Source organism: Barbus barbus (assembly GCF_936440315.1).
Source record: "Barbus barbus genome assembly, chromosome: 6".
Taxonomy (NCBI): domain Eukaryota; kingdom Metazoa; phylum Chordata; class Actinopteri; order Cypriniformes; family Cyprinidae; genus Barbus; species Barbus barbus.
In genome coordinates, this window is record NC_136734.1 from 24,135,031 (window position 1) to 24,157,815 (window position 22,785).

The following is a 22,785-nucleotide window of genomic DNA, read 5'->3' on the forward strand; positions in this document are numbered from 1 at the left end:
TTTATTAAATGCTATTTAACGGGTATCTTAGTTGGAATAATTTAAAAGGCGGAAGCATATGTAAAGCAATTATTAATACGGGAATCGGGTCTTTTCAAAAATGTGATTTTTAATAAAACATCTCTTTCTTGTATTTTTTGGTATAACAGTAATATACGGAGATACAGGTTTGGGTGGGGTGACGGCCGCCTGTGGGGAGAGTTTGAACGTCACACCGTTTCATCCTGTTTGCTTGAGAAAAACTCTTTTACTTCGTCTCCTCAGGTGCACCAGAACTGCACAAAATACAAGCCACCGGCCATTCAACAAGAAGAAACCGGTACACTTGTGACGCATGTTAATTTCTAGCGCGGAAACATATAGAAAGCGACTTGAATTTATATCCACGACTCAGTGAGGACAAATAACTAGCCTGTGTTTGAACTCTGTGTTTGTGTTTGTGTGAGAGAGAGCGCGCAGTCTCACTGCCGACGAATTACATTACCATACGTTTGAACCGCACAGACTCACCTTTCAGCGCTTATTGGGGTGTCTCTAAGGACATGAGGTGAGTGTATTATTTAATGTGAATATTTTGGCCGCTTTGTGGTGGATTACACGCAGGCTAGTGAGAGCTGAGCGCTTATGTTCAAGATGGCGACGTGGGTTTGAATGCAAAGGTGAAACGTTCAGCTAACGGCTGTATTCCTTGGACTATTTCTGCACTATATATTCATTTAGATGCTCTCTTTTGCGGTTGATTTGCATCTCTGTGTAGCCGAGGCATTTATGTTATCAGGTGGTTTCCGGTTAAATAGTTTTCCTCGTACGAACTAGCAGTAGCTTCCTGACTAACGCCATTAATGTGAGTTTATACCACAGCCTGGAGTTTACAGAAAATCATCACTAATAAAGTCTGCTCTTTCACATAACACATAAGCTGCTACTTCTCATACATGTGGTATAATTTTTTTGTACGTATAACTTACTGCTTGAAATGAGAATAACAGAGTGCTGAATGTGAAACCTGCTGCATGTAATGTGTCAGTTTTGCTGCCTGGAAATTACATAAAGTTTGGACTTGTGCACCTATATGTTTCACAACTAATGACCGTTCAATATTGTCTGTTAGGGAGTAATGTTGTAAATATCAACCTTAAAGATCACACATGCTGATTACACATGGCATGCTTGGGAAAAAGTATCTGTTAGACAACATTTTTTAATACATATATATCTAAATATTGATATATTGTCCTCATTCCCCTTTCAGTTTAGCACCCCTATACACACCTAATGCATAAGAGCTCAATTTGTTTGCTCTCACAGTGGGTTCATAATAGGACACGTATATTAGAGGGAAAGTACCTTCCAGCATTTTAGTTCCAACCACCAACCCCTCATGACTGGTTAGTAGAGTGTGAAAGGTGCTCTGATAAGATTAACATGTTTTAGTCACTTTCCAACTTTTGTTGTTTCCAACTTCTGGCATGTCTAAATGTTGATTGACATGCAGAAACCCAGTGAATACAGTTTCAACACTTTTCAAACATGTTCTGTTCAAGGTGACACACCCAGGCTGATTTGCCTTTGCTGTGTAAAAATTCATAGATGATTTCCAGAGCAATGCTGGTTGGACGATTATAAAACAACTCTCTCTATCTTGACCCTGCAGAAGTACCCAGCTTTGTTTGCAGCGCCACTTGCAGCTTAATTAGGCTTGCCATCAGGAGAGATACTGTATGCCTGTAAAGAGTGCCAGGCCTGTTTTTTTGTTTTTTGTTTTTTCCATTTCTCATTGCAGTTGGTTTTTATAAGCGTTGGCTAATGTGCTGGCTGAGGGACAGTGGAGTGGAACATAGGACGTGTAACTGTTGTGGTGCAGTTTCTGTGGCCAAGCGTGGCACAGTAATGCTAGTGAGCAAGCAAGCACCGGAAAATACTCTGAGGCAAGCTGCCACGTTGACTCTCAGTTTTGGAGGGGTTTCGTTCCTATTGTGACTTTGACACTGCCTCTCACTCATCTGTCTTGATAAAATTGTTGTTGTTGTTTTGAATGAGCTGATTATCAGTTAACTGATTATCAATGTTCAAATGACAGGGCTACACTTGGTGGTTTGTTTTGTTGCAGAGCAGTGGATGTGAAGGCTATTGTGATTTAAGTGTTGTTTGTAGAGATGCTCAAGGTCTCCAAATCTGTAGAAGACACACAGATACCAAGAAATGTGTTAGTCGTTATGAAATGGGAATTCGGCCTATCTATTTTCTAGATGCATATTAATGATCTTATTGTGAATGATTCATACTTGCATATGTTTTCTTTTTTTCTTTTTAGTGCACCCTCTTAGTTTTTAATTTAAAAAATGTCATAGCTGGATTTTCTGGTAAAACAACAGATTTCTCTCTGGTAACATATTCAGGAGTTCTCCAATCATTTAGTCCCCTGCCTTTTTCTTACAGTCGACTGCATGCAGATCTTCAAATACACCGTTTTTTGTTTTACTTTAAGAAAAGATCATTTACACATTTTAATTGGAGAGGAGAATCATGATGTCACTATTCTCCTGATTTCAAATGCAGGTGTTTCAAAGGGGTAAACAAATATATATATATTTTAACTAGTGGTCTGGGAAGTTTGTGTGCATTGTGAATCCAATTTTTTCAAATAAAGCCAAGGTAACATTCATTTTACATACAGCACACAGTGAAAATGACATGAATATGACAGTGGGCAAATGCATATAAGCGCAGCATAATTTTAAATCACAAGTTTAAGTTTGTCGATCATGAACTCAGTGAAGCTGAACTCTCCTCCTGTTCGCGTTCTATTCAAATGGACCAATTGTTACACAGAGCTAACACTATCATGCAGGATATAAATGCAGTTTATAAGATCTCACAGCTGGATTCGACTAAGTTCACAAGGTTTGTGAAATGAAATGTTCATTAGACATTCAAAGATTTGTTTAATTATGTAAATGCGTATTTTCTAAATGCTGACGGCAAGAGAAAGTATTATAATGTTTGCCTTTCTATGACTAATAATATAAAAGCAATCGTAAATACTTTTTTGTATACATTTTAATTTCTTTGTTTAAATGTTCTATCTGATTATTAGTAGGGATGGGAATTTTAAGCAAAATTTTGAAATAATATTTGAAAATCGCTTGGAATTATTCAATTATTATTCGATTATTCGAAAATAGCACCCCTTCCCTGTATGCATGCATGCACGCACTCACGTTATTAGGCTAGTGTTACCCATAAACAGAGAGAGGGAGAGACCATTCACGCTTTTAATCTGTATGATAACAAACTGTTTAATTTATTTAAAGATAGGATCTTAACTCAAGCCATATAATGATTGTAACATGCTGAAACACATTAATACAATAAACATAGCAGTCCATCCATTAAAGCTATATTAAAGCTAACATTAGTGGACCAGTGGCGGCTGCTGGTCTTTCAAAGAGGGGAAGCAAATTTTCGGCCTACATCATAAAAATTATCCATTTATTTATACGTAAATTCTGCCATCGTGTGCAGTTTGCTAGCTGGCTAGTTCACCGCCTGGCCTACTGTATGAATGAATGAATGAACAAACGATCTAAAAAAAACATTAAACTCGACGGAGGAAATGTGGGAATTAGGTTAAACTGAAACAAGGAATGTGGTGTATAATTGTGTGAAATGTATAATGAAAATTGGCCAGCAATTTCACCAAGCAAATATCAAGAAATAGGTTGCAGCAGTTTGTCTTTTGACTACACTTGCAAAGTCCACTATGGGACTGAGCTCGAATCAGTGTTGCCAACTTCTTTCGATGGAAAGTAGCTGATGACGTCATGCGCTAATTAGCATATTCATTACGTCATCGTGTCATATTGCCTTTTACATTTGTTTGTCTCTGTGCTCATACTGTATTTTAATGCAGCCAAATTCTCAATAAAACTGTTTTCGTTTATATATTTTACTGTTTATGTTGTCAGTCAACGGGATAAATATGAAATGGTGACTGAAACGCAGCCCTTTAAGAATACATAACCAGCTCTCCCTCCCAAGAAGTTAGTCTGCACAAAAATCCTAATTTATAATCGAGCCGTCCTCTGATGAAATCAAATAATACACACAAGATAAGACAACACAATTCCTGTGCTGTGATTTCGGCTATATTTGCATGTAAAATTAGAGAAGCGACATAATATCTATTTAAACTGAACGCGCTGCTCCTCTCAGCCGCTCACTGAACAGAGAAAGAGGTGCGTGCGCGCTGACCTCGCGCCGTTGCGGCAGTACCAGCGATCACAGAGACTCGCTAAGGTTTGTCAAAGAAGTCACTAGATGTGTCGCTAGTCACTTTTGGGGAAAAGGGTCGCTAGGGTGGTCTGAAAAGTCGCTAAGTTGGCAACACTGGCTCGAATAGCTTTAGCATCAGCGACTTCTTATAGGACACAATCGCTGTCAATCAAAAGGAGATGCAGTCTTTCGACAAACCCTCCAATCATCACACAGAAGCCCGGAGTCCAGCCCCGCCCACTCCTCCATTCACCCCCCAGAGACGCTGAGCGTCCGGGGGCGGGACATAATCGCAGCATTTATCCAATGAGCGTCTAGTTTCGAAGCACTGAAAAAACCTGTTCAAAGCAGCCCCATAGAAGTCAATGGACGCTGGGCTTCAACAGGCAAATACACTGATGCGACGGGAATATATGAGAAGGAAATCGAGTCACCTGCTATATGTAGCTGATTCTGAACAAACTCGTCTCTGAGATGAACGTGTTCTAACACATTTTTAATCAATAAAATGTTAACAATAGTACATGTTTGACCATTAATTTTTTGACATTATAGGGGAAGCCGAGCTTCCCTTGCAGTCTTAAAGAAATCCCCACTGTAGTGGAGTGCCCTGATGCTAGTATTTCCTGTCACTGTTTAAGTTCAGAGATGAAGACTAGCGGTCGGGATATGAACTCAAAACGAAACAACTGCCATGAATCTTCTATGATTTTTTTTCATATTTATCAATATTCCGTTTTGGAGAATCGATACAGTATCGCCAAACAAAATATCGCGATACTCACGTGTATCAATATTTTCTTACACCCCTAGATGCACGTTGCCATTATGGTAGTCAACGCCGAAAAACAAGCAAATAAAATATAAACCGAGGTTACAAAAGTGATTCAAGTCAAGATCAGTGAGGGATTTTCTTTTCTTTTGTTCTTTGATTAACATTAATGACTGGCGGCAGCGGCTGCTGTCACTGCATGGATCCAATGCACCCTTGTATTCTTTCTCAACTCTTTAAGTTCACTTAAGACATAACCGATTGCATTTATGGGATATTTTGATATAATTCTGTGTGCATTTGTCCATTCAAATGTGTAAGAATGCGCAAAAGAGAGCTGAGTCCAGTGTTCGCGTATATAAGAGGCGGCTTCTGTGCGTGCGCTTTGTGTGTGTGTGTGTGTGTGTGCGTGCGCAGCACAGAAAACAGCACGCGAGTGCAGAAGCGAGTTCTAAATCACCTTCTTGCAGTTGAATCTTTTGAAGTCACAATAAATGCACATATAGAAATCGAGAAGCAGAATCAAAATTTAATTTTATAAGTAATTCGGTTCCTGACCTTCCATCTGATCTGATTTCATAAATTGGAACAGCTTTTCCCAAGCCTCCTACTAAATTATTTAATTCTTGCATGCAAAAAAGACCTGTATGGTGACTATGGGGTCATGTAAAAAATGTATTTATTTTTTGCAATTTACTAGGTTTATCATTTGTCTTTTTTTTCCTCTTGATAAAATCGATAATCGTCTTTTACCTGACTGTTGACATCGACATTGCGATACTTACAAGACATCGTCGATATACGATAATATCGTCATATTGCCCAGCCCTAGTGTTCACCAAACGCTGAAACGTCATTTACAAATTAAACCTGACGCTGAAACACTGGGCAAAAGCTAAATATTCAGCACAGGAGAGCAGAGAGAAAGCATGACACTCCCACATCCTGCAAAATCCAGGATTTGTCAGAAACAGCTGTCAAGCTGATATCATTTGGCCCATCAACACCACTATAAAGAAGAATTCCTAAACCTCCATTCTGGACATGATGTGTCAAGCAAAGGCAATACTGAAGATCCACATTCATTTGTGCTGGGGAAGCTTACTGTAGAAAATTAACTTTAACAATGATCTGAGATCAGTTTGGATGGTCAAGATTACATTAGGGAAGAAGAGGATCAACACAGATTAGCATTAAATGGCAAACTCTCGTAAGGGATAGTCCACCCAAAAATTAAAATTCAATCACAAAACTTACTTTCTTCAGCAGAACATCTCAGTGTTTTTGTTGTTGTTTTTTTTTTACCATACAATTAAAAGCTAATGCTGTCCACTATTCTTCAAAAGATCTTCTCTTATGTTCCACAGAAAGAAGAAAGTCACACAAGTTTAGAACAACATGAGGGTGAGCTAAATGATGACAGCACTTTTGAATGAACTATCCCTTTAAAGAGGTCATGAGATGGAGAATCAAAATGTTCTTGATATTTATACACAAGAGGTTACTCAATAAAAACATACTGCAAGCTTCAAAACTCAAAATTAATACAATTTAAAATTAGTGGTCGACCGATATAGTCATCGATATATCCGACGATATTTGGCATTTTTTAAATATCGGCATCGGCCGATACGTTTTTCTGTTTATAATATATTAAAGCTAACATTTAACATGCTGAAACACATTAATACAATAAACATAGCAGTCCATCCATTAGCATAAACCTCAACTGCTCATAAGGTATTAAACTGCTCAAAAAATATATTCCAATACTTTCTCTCGCAATTATATCATAGAATAATTATACTGTATATTAACTGCGGGCATCAGTGAGCCAGTATTAATATGCAGGGCATTGAAAACGCTTTTGAATGTGCGTGCGTGCAACTGTTTTACTTTCACTTTGGAGAGTTGTGATCACGTTTATACTATGGAGTGGCAGTACTTACCATACATTTTACAAGATTAGATGTTTGTCAGTGATGCTCAGGATCTACAAATCATTTGCCATCTTCTTACTCTGTTGCTGGTGAGTGAAACTGCATGTACTGTAATGTAACAGGCTATCGCTAGCATGCGGCTAACCATATGTCCCTTTAGTGGCTCCGTAGAATGCGTTATTCATTTTCCGTGCCTTTCCCAGTACAGATTCAGCACACCTCTAACCCAGTTCACATATTTGTGGTCCGCACAGAACTCTTATTTGACATTGTTCTTAGTTGCAAGTCTACAGAGTTTGCGTGAGAGAGTGTGTTCTTCTGTTGTCTTTGACAGCTCTTAGGTGCGTTATTGGCAACGCTTACCTCTGCTTACGCATCAACACCGCATCAGCACCAAAATAATTGGGAATTTTTAGACAAATATAATCGCACAACCTATTCGATATTCTATGAATAAATCGACTAATTGAGTATTCGAAAATCGTGACCCATCCCTAATTATTAGACTTCTTTCCGTATTAGACAGAACGATGTCAGTGATCAAAAGGGAGAATGTGAGAGCTGTGTGCTCAGGTGCTGCCGTTCTCAGAGCTGTCAAAATAAAAGTCAGCGTCGAACGCATTGGCCAAACAGAAAAACGTATCGGCCGATGCCGATATTTAAAAAATGCCAAATATCGTCGGATATATCGATGACTATATCGGTCGACCACTAATTTTAAATTGTATTAATTTTGAGTTTTGAAGCTTGCAGTATGTTTTTATTGAGTAACCTCTTGTGTATAAATATCAAGAACATTTTGATTCTCCATCTCATGACCTCTTTAAAGGGATAGTTCATTCAAAAGTGCTGTCATCATTTAGCTCACCCTCATGTTGTTCTAAACTTGTGTGACTTTCTTCTTTCTGTGGAACATAAGAGAAGATCTTTTGAAGAATAGTGGACAGCATTAGCTTTTAATTGTATGGTAAAAAAAAAACAACAACAAAAACACTGAGATGTTCTGCTGAAGAAAGTAAGTTTTGTGATTGAATTTTAATTTTTGGGTGGACTATCCCTTACGAGAGTTTGCCATTTAATGCTAATCTGTGTTGATCCTCTTCTTCCCTAATGTAATCTTGACCATCCAAACTGATCTCAGATCATTGTTAAAGTTAATTTTCTACAGTAAGCTTCCCCAGCACAAATGAATGTGGATCTTCAGTATTGCCTTTGCTTGACACATCATGTCCAGAATGGAGGTTTAGGAATTCTTCTTTATAGTGGTGTTGATGGGCCAAATGATATCAGCTTGACAGCTGTTTCTGACAAATCCTGGATTTTGCAGGATGTGGGAGTGTCATGCTTTCTCTCTGCTCTCCTGTGCTGAATATTTAGCTTTTGCCCAGTGTTTCAGCGTCAGGTTTAATTTGTAAATGACGTTTCAGCGTTTGGTGAACACTAGGGCTGGGCAATATGACGATATTATCGTATATCGACGATGTCTTGTAAGTATCGCAATGTCGATGTCAACAGTCAGGTAAAAGACGATTATCGATTTTATCAAGAGGAAAAAAAAGACAAATGATAAACCTAGTAAATTGCAAAAAATAAATACATTTTTTACATGACCCCATAGTCACCATACAGGTCTTTTTTGCATGCAAGAATTAAATAATTTAGTAGGAGGCTTGGGAAAAGCTGTTCCAATTTATGAAATCAGATCAGATGGAAGGTCAGGAACCGAATTACTTATAAAATTAAATTTTGATTCTGCTTCTCGATTTCTATATGTGCATTTATTGTGACTTCAAAAGATTCAACTGCAAGAAGGTGATTTAGAACTCGCTTCTGCACTCGCGTGCTGTTTTCTGTGCTGCGCACGCACACACACACACACACACACAAAGCGCACGCACAGAAGCCGCCTCTTATATACGCGAACACTGGACTCAGCTCTCTTTTGCGCATTCTTACACATTTGAATGGACAAATGCACACAGAATTATATCAAAATATCCCATAAATGCAATCGGTTATGTCTTAAGTGAACTTAAAGAGTTGAGAAAGAATACAAGGGTGCATTGGATCCATGCAGTGACAGCAGCCGCTGCCGCCAGTCATTAATGTTAATCAAAGAACAAAAGAAAAGAAAATCCCTCACTGATCTTGACTTGAATCACTTTTGTAACCTCGGTTTATATTTTATTTGCTTGTTTTTCGGCGTTGACTACCATAATGGCAACGTGCATCTAGGGGTGTAAGAAAATATTGATACACGTGAGTATCGCGATATTTTGTTTGGCGATACTGTATCGATTCTCCAAAACGGAATATTGATAAATATGAAAAAAAATCATAGAAGATTCATGGCAGTTGTTTCGTTTTGAGTTCATATCCCGACCGCTAGTCTTCATCTCTGAACTTAAACAGTGACAGGAAATACTAGCATCAGGGCACTCCACTACAGTGGGGATTTCTTTAAGACTGCAAGGGAAGCTCGGCTTCCCCTATAATGTCAAAAAATTAATGGTCAAACATGTACTATTGTTAACATTTTATTGATTAAAAATGTGTTAGAACACGTTCATCTCAGAGACGAGTTTGTTCAGAATCAGCTACATATAGCAGGTGACTCGATTTCCTTCTCATATATTCCCGTCGCATCAGTGTATTTGCCTGTTGAAGCCCAGCGTCCATTGACTTCTATGGGGCTGCTTTGAACAGGTTTTTTCAGTGCTTCGAAACTAGACGCTCATTGGATAAATGCTGCGATTATGTCCCGCCCCCGGACGCTCAGCGTCTCTGGGGGGTGAATGGAGGAGTGGGCGGGGCTGGACTCCGGGCTTCTGTGTGATGATTGGAGGGTTTGTCGAAAGACTGCATCTCCTTTTGATTGACAGCGATTGTGTCCTATAAGAAGTCGCTGATGCTAAAGCTATTCGAGCCAGTGTTGCCAACTTAGCGACTTTTCAGACCACCCTAGCGACCCTTTTCCCCAAAAGTGACTAGCGACACATCTAGTGACTTCTTTGACAAACCTTAGCGAGTCTCTGTGATCGCTGGTACTGCCGCAACGGCGCGAGGTCAGCGCGCACGCACCTCTTTCTCTGTTCAGTGAGCGGCTGAGAGGAGCAGCGCGTTCAGTTTAAATAGATATTATGTCGCTTCTCTAATTTTACATGCAAATATAGCCGAAATCACAGCACAGGAATTGTGTTGTCTTATCTTGTGTGTATTATTTGATTTCATCAGAGGACGGCTCGATTATAAATTAGGATTTTTGTGCAGACTAACTTCTTGGGAGGGAGAGCTGGTTATGTATTCTTAAAGGGCTGCGTTTCAGTCACCATTTCATATTTATCCCGTTGACTGACAACATAAACAGTAAAATATATAAACGAAAACAGTTTTATTGAGAATTTGGCTGCATTAAAATACAGTATGAGCACAGAGACAAACAAATGTAAAAGGCAATATGACACGATGACGTAATGAATATGCTAATTAGCGCATGACGTCATCAGCTACTTTCCATCGAAAGAAGTTGGCAACACTGATTCGAGCTCAGTCCCATAGTGGACTTTGCAAGTGTAGTCAAAAGACAAACTGCTGCAACCTATTTCTTGATATTTGCTTGGTGAAATTGCTGGCCAATTTTCATTATACATTTCACACAATTATACACCACATTCCTTGTTTCAGTTTAACCTAATTCCCACATTTCCTCCGTCGAGTTTAATGTTTTTTTTAGATCGTTTGTTCATTCATTCATTCATACAGTAGGCCAGGCGGTGAACTAGCCAGCTAGCAAACTGCACACGATGGCAGAATTTACGTATAAATAAATGGATAATTTTTATGATGTAGGCCGAAAATTTGCTTCCCCTCTTTGAAAGACCAGCAGCCGCCACTGGTCCACTAATGTTAGCTTTAATATAGTTCACTGCCAGTAATGGAGGATGAAAGAATTGTTCCAAGTCTCGTTTCGGTGTACAAAGCTGAAGTGTGGCACCATTTGGGCTTTTGTGGTAATGTCCGCCCCGGGACCACGGCGCGAGCGCAACATCGGTTCTGCCGCTTGCCGCGTCCCGTGTTGAAGAGCCTTTGCGCGGGGCGCGGCGGGCGGTAGAGTCGCCACACGGCTGCAGCTTTCTCTCGTGTTGGGGGTGTTTTGTGCTGTTGGGGCGGTGCTCGCGTCGCGGTCTCGGCGGTTCCACGCGGAACATAAATACAAACTGAAAAACCTGTGAAATCCAAGTTGAGGAGTTCTGAGAATGTTTAACTTCTGTATTTATTTGATTGTTTTACATAGGGCTGGGTATCGTTCAAAAATTTTCGATACCGATACCTTGAGTTCGATACCGGTTCCTGAACGATACTTTTTTCGATACCAGTTTTATGAAATCACTTTTAATAAGATTACATTATCTCAAAAAACTATTTTTTAATGTTGATATTTATACAGACTCAAAGCCTCATCTCCTGAGCCACTGCACAAAGGAACAAAATATAGCCAACACAATAAATAAATAATTTTAATAAAGTTCAAATTGTTTTCAGTTTACACATCTGTTAGGCTACATTTACATTAGTGCGTGTTCATTTTAAAACACATCATCATTTCTAGGTTGTTAAAGAATTCAAGAAATTTAAAATCTTCATCCACTTTCATAAGTGGGTGTTTTATTTTCTTTCACCACATGTTTTATTGTTAGTAAATTCTGGTGTAGTATGTCTAATTATTTGAATGCATAAAAACAACTTAGTTTATTTAAATTTATTCTTAAAATAGCCTTATGAAATGTTTTATTTTTCTTCAGAAATTCTGTGTTCTGTATCTGGTTTTCAAATGAAGACATAAAACATTAATTTCATTTTTCTTTTAAATTATTGAAAATCAAAGTTTATTTATTTTGGCAAACAAAGGGGGTTTCCTATTAAAATAAAATAAAAATGGAATAACTGTTGTGTGATCATTACTAAAAAAAAATACTAATAAAGTTTTAATCATTTTAATAGTAGCCTAGTAGTACCAGTATGTACTGTCCGCTGAACAATATTAATTTATTTCTGCCGCAGTGTCTTCCAAGTTAATCCGAACTTTTATTTTGACGGGTTGCCTGGAATACCTTTACAGTTCTGTGTGTATATGATATGACGTTAGTTTTACTCAAATCAAACGGTAAAATGCTCATTAATTGACTCTCACAGCAGTTCTGGAGATGTTGTTCATGTGTTTATGTCCTCATTAAGTAAGGCGGCAGACGCTGAAATCACCGCAAGCGTTACGCGAGCTTCAGTCGATGTATAATAAACAAACTGCGTGATATAGAGAGCGGACTGCTCCGCGCGCTTTCGAATTGCTCTCGCGGAGGTCAAACACTGATCTATCAGCGCCGCGCTGCTTCTAGTCAAACACACCCAGGCTTATTGGCTCACTGACGGTGATGAGCTTAACCCCTTAGGTATCGAAATTTGGTACCGAACGACAAGACGTTTTTCGATACTCTGTGGTATCGAGGCAATTCGGTCGGTACCTAAAAAGTATCGAACTCGATACCCAGCCCTAGTTTTACACTTGTTTTGTTTTCTTTAGGAATCCTTTATTAAGCACTTTATTTTTCATTGATATGAAGCAGATGTCATTTTTTGTTCAGATCAAATGTTATGACATTGCATGTCACAATTGTAAACTTAAACTGTGAAACTTTAAAGTAGAGTCTATAAATATATATTTTTATCTTTTTATAAAATACATTTTATACATACATTTAACTAAAGAATCATGCACTTGAATATTTCCCCCTTTACTCGTACTGCACAAAAAATGGTTCAATAATGTTGAATGTTATAGGGACTGATTATTGCAAATGCAGATCCCAGTGTGTTCTGGTTAAACAATTTTTATTTACTTATTTTTTGCTAAGGTTTGCATATGGTAGTAGTAACGCACTCATCCCACTATATGCACACTAGACACTTTCTATGAACACTCCCTGTTACAAAGACTCAATAAAAAAAATGTTTACTTGAGCATTGCACTACAAATCTTTTTGCACTATGCACTGCTTCCCACAAAATCTCTCTTTAATCTGCACAACAATTTAATGTACGAAATATACAATTTTTATTTTTATTTCTATCATTTTGCATAATTTCATGTACAGTATATATGTAAAGTTCTTGTACAGTCTCAGTTTGTGTATGTCTAGGCAACTAGGTATAGTTATAGTATATGTATAGTCAGATTTTTTTTTTTTTTTTTTTTTTCTCTTATACTTGCATTGTTGTATGTTTATCTTATGTTTAACTAGTATGTAGCACCGTGGTCCTGCGAGACACGACATTTCGTTCCACTATATGTCCACACATGTAGCAGAATGACAATAAAGCTCAACTTGAACTTGATGGTGGTGTGTTCTTAATGACAGCTTTCATAAAAAATATATATCCTATTCCTAAAATAAGAAATATCCCAATATATCGCCTTGCTTACAGTATCGCAATATATCGTATCGCAACCCCTGTATCGTGATGCGTATCGTATCGCCGGATTCTTGCCAATACACAGCCCTACGTGCATCTGTGTATGCGATTTTGGAGATGCGTTCCATTCCTGTTTATCCTTATTTAGGGTATAGACCTATTCTATTTTGATCTGCAGTTTAATAAAAGTTAAACAGAAATTTAAATGACCCTGCTTCTAAATAAAAAGCCTCAACGTTTTTGCTCCGAATTCGTTTTTAATCCCTGCATGATTTTAGTCATACATGATAAATATCAAATAGCCTACGTTATAGCTTGACTACAAGTTTTAAAACAACGCAACAATTGTTGTATTCAAGGAAATTAAACTTACCATCATGAAATGTCTACACAGGCGATAATGCCAAAAAGAAAGAGAGACATCGGAAAATAGGCATTTTATTCAAGATATTAAATGAATGAATGAATGGAGGCATTTATTAATGACATCAACATGCATTTATCATTCTTACAATCACCACCAGTATGTCCAACTTCACCATGATGAACTTAAAATTGGGTTCTATTATTTTTCCTCAACAGTTCTCCTCACAAAATGAAATTCATTTCAAACACAAATTTGATAAAAACAGAATGGAAATTATTAGCAACACCAACATAACAGTAAAGCTAATGTTTTATGTTAGTTTAAACACAAACTAAGAAAAAGTAAAAACGAAACTTTAATGTGGCAATAATTAAGACCAAACTGAACTCAACGGTGTTAATGGTGCATGTCGGCAATGTTGTCTCGGGCGGGGTGGGGTGGGGCGTGCTGGAGGTGGGGCTTGGGTGGACTATATTATCGGTTATCGCTATATTTTTCACGGCGATTATCGATAAGATATTTTTGACATATCGCCCAGCCCTAGTGAACACTGCCTCGGTGCTAGTTTAGTGCTATTCTCTTTGTGAATAGCTTTTGATTTAGCCTGAGGCATATTTTGTGGGGAAGTGATGACATAGTTATATTTATGGCATGAATGGAAGCAATAAGATGGAGGTGCATGTTGATGAAAGAATGACAAACAGGTATAAATGTGAAGTGTGGACATATCAAACAATAGGTCTGTTGTATCTCCTCCTGATTAGGCCATGTTCTTGCTCAGGCTTTGACAGATAAGCATTTGGAAGTGTGTATGGAAAATCCCACCCACACACGGAGGAGCAGTCGGCCCGCTCCAGTCATGGAGATTTCTGCTTACTGATTTGGATATGCAAACAGACTCACGTGTTGGTTGATGGAACAGAGGTCTTGAGTGTGTATTGAAGCATGACGCATGATCTCTGAAAAGCAAATAACTGCTCTTGACCTTTTGACCTGATATGAAAAGGTTTTCATGAAACACTAAATATTTATTTTGAGGATATACAAAAAAATGCATTCCAGCTAATAGTTAAACGAAATGGTAATATATGCACGTGTATGGTTCAGCGTTTGATCTGATGTTAATGCATTGCCTTGAATAGAGGAACAGAAGTTGGAATAGCCCAGCTGTTATTGGATTTACAGGTTTTCTGTGAAAATGGAAAACTTGTGGCTTGTGCTTCCAAAGGCTTCAGTGGTTTACTGTAGCATCTTCTGTTGTTGCATTTTTCTGGTACGTGTCGTGTGTCAGGAGAGGTGGATGCTGTCCAGTTGCAGATAGGACTGGCACTGAGCATACGGTCAACAGGTGTGCTTTCACAAGACATTACATCGAGAAACAGCACTAAGTCAGCAAATTCTGGTAACATTTCAATGTTACCCTTAGATTGCATTTAGGGTTTAACAGAAAAAGCATGAAAATTAACCATCCTTTGTTTCTGTGTCATTCAGTCTATTATATACTCTCATATTAAGCTAATAATTACTTAGCAAAAGTCTTGAAGAGGTGTTGACTTGAGAAATAATTGAGAACTACACTCTAAAAAATGCTGGGTTAAATACAATCCAGCGTTGGGTAAAATATGCTTGAACCCAGCGATTAGGGTGTTTTTTTTACCCAGCAGTTGGTTTACTGCCCAGAAGGTTGGGTTAAATATTTAACCCAATTATTGGTTGAAAACAACCCGGCATATGTTCTGTCTAATATTTACCCAGCACTGGGTTGTATTTAACCCAGCATTTTTAGAGTGTAGATGACAATTTTTTTTAATGTTTTCATTAATATTTAATAGCAGGGCTCTCAAAATCGCTAGCCCAACGTCCCGGGGCTATTGTGTTTTCCAGTCGGGCTACCAAAATGTACCACTGCCCTGCCCGACGGGCTACCTTAAAATACAGGGCTCCTGCGGGTCTTTAAAAACTCTTCAATTTAGTTGTACCAAACTTAAGGCCATAAAAAGTTTTAAATACGTTAAATGGTATAAGAAATGTCTTAATTATGATTTCAGGAGGTCTTACAGTTGGGGACGGAAAGACAAGAATGGCGATACGGCTGGATTAAACCTAGTTTAATCTATAGTCTTTGATTAAACTTCAAAAGGCAATGATGTCATTGAATAAATATGAGCGCTGCACATTTCAAATCAAAACACGGCACGGATGTCTTTATGTGAATGTATCTGAAGGGAACCGACTGTCTTCAGAAACCTTCAGAAACCATATTACCTTTAATGCCTGATAAAGCAGCGTTTATGAGCGCGGACAGTGCTGCATTGTGTACTGGAAACCGCTATATTAAGCCGCTCTTAAAGCGCCACCTCGTCAGATCAATGCAAATATCGACCATTGTTTTTAAGCAGCAAACACATAGAGTAGTAAATGAGAAAGAAGTTAACGTGCCTTCTAAAAATCTAAACAATTAGACCAGTAATATTTATTAGTTTTAAATTAATATAATAATTGATATGCTTGATTTATCCCTTTTCATAAAAATGGTTTAAGGCTGAAATGTATAAGATTTTAGTTTTTGTGAAAGCCTGTATCTAAATCATGTAATTTTATGGCTTAATACTGTATGTTACCATAGACATTGTCCAACCCTGCTCATACTGTTCATTTTACTTGTGCAGCTCTTAAAATGGGTCATAAATCTGCAGATACCTTGTAAATAGTGAAATCAAATTCCTTCCTTCATATTTGTTGATATGTGTATTGAAAATATTTTTATTGACGATTAGACTCCTATCTGATTTTCTATTTAATTTTTTAATTTTTTTAATTTTTTGGGGGGGACTAGTTAAATTTTTGGGCTACCAAAATCTGAAGAGTACCTGCCCGAAGGGCTACCAGGGATTTAGAAATTTTGCAAGACCTGAATAGGGGTGCTCCGATTGATCAGGTACCGATCATTATCGGCCGATAATCGCTTTGGGATGTTTGATTGGCGAAACACTTTCGTTCTATATTAGTATTAAAATTAACATATACATAAATAAAAATCTAAACATTAACACATATAATTATAAAAAATACGTTTTACGTTGAACGCAGATGCAGTATGCAGTAGGCTAATCACACGTGACACACGCATCCGCGCCTGTGACCGCTCGTGCCTCATGTTTGCGGCTGAAAGCAAATGATCATAATTGATGGACAGCTATGCCTGTGAACAGACATCAGTAATCCGGCGCCGACAAAAGAAAAAGAAAAAAAAGATGAAGCCCGTGCATCACTTTTAGGTAGCTTACATTCATAATCCTGTGAAACTTTTTTGGCTGTTGTGTTTTAACGTGTTTTAATGTCGGTAAAAATTTAACCACCAACAACACATAATATTCTCTCTGACTTTCCATGTTCCCTTACGAAAACTAGCCATGGTTTTACTACGAATAAAACCAAAATGGTTCTTGTACCCATGGGTGGTAACCACAAATTAACCATGGTTTTGTTGTTACTTCAAATAATATTTTACAAAGAAGTATTAAGATAATATTTTTTGTGGTTATAAAAACAGAACTAAGCCAACAACAACCTTTAAAATGACTTAATTGCATTATATAAAACAATGAGGCAATAATGATTGGTTAATTAATAATTATATGGTTTCGTTGAAAATCACTGTTAAAATCGGCTACATAATGTAATACAAAATAAACAACGTAGATATTTACATTACATATTGTTACAAATGCCTGTAAAGGGGGCCAAAGGCCTGGTAATACATTACAGAACGATCAAGTCATTTAATATTGACCAGACATTTAGGCTAATTCAAATATCCACTTAATCTTTCATTTTTGGCCACCTTTTTGCAATAGAAATGCTATAGTCTCTATCTTCAAAACGTGGACATCACAACCCTTCCAAAAATTAACAATGGTTTTATCGCAGTAAAAGTGCTCAATTTTCTTTTGTGTGATTTCTGAATGCTTGCGACTATAAAATCAATCAGACAACTGTATTAATAATAGCCATAAGTAACTGTCAAGAGCTAAAATTGTAATTTGTAAATAATACAATTTAATTACAATTTATTTATTTACTTATATACTTTTTATATTTTATTAAAGTTCTATTGTTTTTTTGTTTTTTTTTTTTTTTGTTTTTTTTAACTTCCATAATATTTGGGGGAGGGGGCACAACAATACAATTCTGCTTAGTGTACTCATTTGGCCATCAGCGGTCCTGAGACCGTGCGCTCATGCACACTCGCAGCGCACATACATAATGCCAGATTCACATTACTCCGATTGCAGTGCGTATGGTGCATTTTTTCCACGCTCATCATCTTAACGGATCAGAGCGTTCACACTGCATGCGGTTGCGGTCCGGCAGTGCGTTCAGGAGCGGTGTGTCTGCTGTACTTTGCTGTACTGCACGCACTGAATTAAAGTAACAGCACATTGTTTGCGGTAAATATGAACATGGATTGACATGAAAATGTAGTAATTACACTAAAAATGCATATAATTAAAGTCTACTGTGTTTCAGAGTCATCACATGTGGCTTTTTGGCAAGGTTTAAAGGAAAAAAGCACTTTTAGATGAACAAGGCAATAATAGATGGCACTCATGGAGGTATGGAAAGCAAAGTTCTTTATAAACCACAGGATTGCTTGCAATTAAGATTTAAATGCAAATTACTAGCAGAAACAGTCAGCTCTGCTGAATTTTCTTAAGTTAATTTAGAATGTTTGTGATAACATAAGAAAAGTAGTTTTAATGTTTTGCCACTTGCTTGAGCAACTTAATATATAAATCTATAAGTAGCCTAAATGCAAAAGTAAAAAGTATTTTGAAGTAACAATGTTTGGATTTGAAATCAAAATAATGGATAAATGTGGTAAAAAGATAGATCAATAGTAAACAGAGTAGTAGATTTGTGGTAAACCGATGAATCAGTAGTGGACTCCTGTGTGAAATCAGGCTTGTGCTGTGTGTAAGATTTTCTGCAATAATTACACAATTGTAAAAATGCACTGGATGATCAAACATTTAGTTGAGATAAAGGTATAGTTTTGAAAAATTTCAAAAAAATGCCCCCTCCACCCCTCACATTAAAAAATCATCTCACAAGAGTCACCTAAGAGGGAAATTCCCTCCACTTTCAAAAATGAAATTCAGGCACTGAATAAATGTCTAAAAATACTGATTTGGAGTATCACTATAAATAATTCTACATGATAAAAAGATGGCTTTAAACAGATCGGTATCAGTGATCGGATCGGCAGATACTGCTTTCTGTGATCGGCAATCGGTGATCGGCTTCAAAAAGCCTGATCGGAGCACCCCTAATATTTAAAGGTTCATTAAAAGACGAAAATGCTACTTGCTCTCAAATCTGTATGACTTTCGTTCTTCTGTGGACCATAAAAGAAGATATTTTGAGAAATGTCCATACAGTGCAAGTCAAAAACTGTTCTCCCAAAAATCATCTTATGTATTCCACAGAAGAAAGTCAGTCATAGAGGTTTGAAATGACATGAGCTTTATAATATTAAAATTAGAGTACTTAATATTAATAAATAATTAAATTAGTGTGTTAAGTAATTGCTATTAAATATTGCTGTGAAATTTCACTGCTATTGTTACTAGGGATGCATCGATCTGGTACTCTGTATCGGCTCCGATACTGGCATTTACTGTCGGATCGGGTATCGGTTAGACGAGACAGATCCAAACCCGATATTGTGCGCATGCTATTGTGTTATTGTTAAGCCCCACGAAAGCACAAAAACATTATAAAGCACCATAAAATCAAAGTCCATTCAGCATTCAAACTGCATGCCATGTTCGTTTACTACAGTCAAAACGGTGAAACTCTCTTCAAGTGCTCTCAAACTGTTGAAAGAGAAGGCTCAAACTATCGCACAGATTTAATAAACTACGCATCAATATCTCTTTCCTTTGTGCTGTGAACTTCTTTATGGGGAGCGCTGCACGCTGTGACTCCGTGCTGCTTCAAGCGCATCATTCTGTGCTCGGAATGTGCATAAGCGCTTTGCGCTGCTCTGTATTGGAGCTTTTCTTATTGTAATACTTTTGCGCAATGAAAGATTATTTATAGCGTTTCTTGTCCTGTCCTATGATAGGACCGAAAAAGAAAGGCTATTAATAATCTAATGTACATCACAGTAATGTAGGCAGCAACATACGATAGATAGGACTCCATTTAAAAGAAATGTCTTTTTAATTTTATGGTTTATATTTATATATAATACATTTACTTGTTTTCATTAATGTATTTTACATTACAACAACACAAAGAGCAATGTGTAACATTTTACCAGATTTAGTCCTATACTTGTTCACTTTTATGTTCCCTACTAAATAATTTTGCTGTTAAATTATCACCTAACCTAGTTTATAATAGTATTTTTGTCATAGATTATATTTTTTATTTTATTTTTAATTAAAATGAAGTTGCCTATATTTAGTAGATTGTGTTTAACACACAAAAGAATGACAATTAAATCAACACACAGAGGTATAGAAATTCTACAATGATAAAAAAAAAAAAAAACTGTGATCGGAATCGGTTGATACTCAGAATTTTCTGGATCGGATCTGATCTGAAAAAAAGTTGTGCTGTCAAACGATTAATCGCGATTAATCGCATCCAAAATAAAGGTTTTTGTTTACATAATATTTGTGTGTGTACGGTGTATATTTATTATGTATATATAAATACACACACATGCATGTATATATTTAAGAAAAATATATTGTTTATATTTTAAATATTTATATATAATATAAATTATATGTATATAAATATATACATGTAAAAATTTTCAAAATATATTCTGTATGCGTGTTATTTATATATACATAATAAATGTACACAGTACACACGCACACACACACATTATGTAAACAAAAACTTTTATTTTGGATGCGATTAATCGTTTGACAGCACAAAAAAAAGGTATCGTTGCATCCCTAATTGTTATTGAGTACTGAACTTTGGTATGGTGATGACAGGTTCCATGAGTTGTGAAGTAAGTGAAGTTTTTCTTTTTTTAGCCTAAAAATCATTAAAAACAAAACAGCAGAAAGGCAAAGTCATTGAGCATTGAGTCATTCTTGCAAAGACAAATGCCACATGATGCAGTCCTTTTCTTTGATGTGCGTTGTGTCGAAATATTAACATCTTTATAAATCTCATGGGCTTGATAAGAATCAAACTGTCTTTTGTTAGTTTTAGGAAGCCAGAACTTTTTCTGGAAAACCAAGCAGAACATTTCTATAGCAATTCTGTGAAACAAAGAATGTTTCGTCAATAGAAATGGCTGCCAATCGGTCGCACGTTTTGATCTGAGACTTGCTAAATACTTGCTTGGGCATGGAAAGAGTTTGTACCCAAGTCTCCTTCAGAATGTTTGACTCTTGAAATGTTCTGATGTTTCCTTCTCTTTCTCTCTCTCTTTCTCAGGTGGTTTAGCAGCACAATCATGCCGACATTGCGCCCGTGATTGAGTAGCAGTGCTCCAGGCCTCGTCTGAGCCTCCAGCACCCCACCAGACAGCTGCAGCATGTCTAGTTCAGGCTTTACCCCCAGCCAGGGGTCCTTCAGCAGCGAGCAGAGCCGTTACCCACCTCACTCAGTGCAGTACACTTTCAGCTCCACACGCCACCCATCGGTCAGTACCATACACACCCCTACCTGCACCAAACATTACACGGCCAATACAACTAGAACAGTGACTTTGCTGTTCCTGTGTCAGTCACACTTTGAACTTAATTAATTTTGAACTTAATTAGTTAATTTTGTGTGTACAGCACAGGTCCTGAACCACTAGACTTGAACCACCTATTCTTTGTAACAGAGCAGTCCTAACTACTGCTGCAAGCAGCCATTACATATCCTTAGATACATATTACATATCCATAGTTGTTTTTTGTAACGTTTATAAACAGGAAAAGGGCATAACATCCTCTGTTTACCCTGAATTGTCAATACCTGGGGGATGTTAATACCAACAACCCATGTTTTAAACCCACATTAGTTTTAGACATGCAGATATCCTACTGTCTCTTCCTCATCTCTGATTTCCTCTAAAATTGAGATGTATGTGACAAAAAGGTTAGTTACTTGACACAGCTTAACTCCTTTCTTCTAACAGCCAGACCAACCCACTTAATTGTTCACCTCTGTATAGCGAGTGCTGTGTCATGGGGCGCTCACACGTACAGAAGTTTTATTAGAACTAGAGTTGATGTATTATTATTTGTAGTAAGCATTTCTACTGCTCAATGATCTCAAGTTATTAATGGGCCCACGACCTTTGAAAATATGACCTCAAATGGGATGCATTAATGGTGTCATGAGCAGTTCAGTCCACCTGTTGAGTTGAATCTGATTCAGACCCCACAGAATAGCTGTTTGTAATGCCTTATGAGACAATAACATGTTACTTAATGTAACAATTTTTATTCTTAAAAATTATAAAATTAAATATTTATGCAAAGGGATAGGCTAAACTAGAATTTGGTGCAAACCTAAAGTTTGGATTGTAATGCACTACATGATTGTATCCATACAATGTATTCACAATATACAAATTAGGCTTTTAATGATATTCAAATTTTTAAACTGCATTAAAATGTATAAAAACATGGAAAGCATTAAAAAATTAGTATGTATTAGTATCGTCGGCGCCAATAGCCTTGTGGTTAGTGCGCTGACATACAGCACAACCGTGCTCACGGCGACCCGAGTTTGAATCCCGGCTCGTGGCCCTCTCTCTTCACCCAATGCTTTCCTGTCTACTACACGCTGTCTTGTCCAAATAAAAGCTTAAAAAAATGTATAATTATGTTTCCCCACAAAGATTAATGTTTCATCATATATCCCGCTCTGTGCTTTGAGAGGGTTGGTGGACACAGGCAGGACAGAGCCCATTTCTTGTCCTTATCTTCATA

At 37.3% G+C, this 22,785-nt stretch overlaps 1 protein-coding gene across 10 annotated transcripts in view; it reads left to right on the plus strand.

Annotated features, from left to right (window-relative positions):
* The first annotated feature begins 183 nt into the window (after positions 1 to 183).
* The window catches only part of LOC306870873 (nuclear receptor corepressor 1-like), a 99,515-nt gene continuing 76,913 nt past the window's right edge, over positions 184 to 22,785 (plus strand). For all 10 annotated transcript variants that reach the window (XM_079418344.1, XM_079418346.1, XM_079418351.1 and 7 more), the window contains exons 1-2: positions 184 to 547; positions 21,296 to 21,503. In XM_079418344.1, the coding sequence (XP_079274470.1) occupies positions 21,396 to 21,503 (108 nt within the window). In that variant the 5' untranslated portion in view covers positions 184 to 547; positions 21,296 to 21,395. The remainder of the gene's footprint in view (positions 548 to 21,295; positions 21,504 to 22,785) is intronic.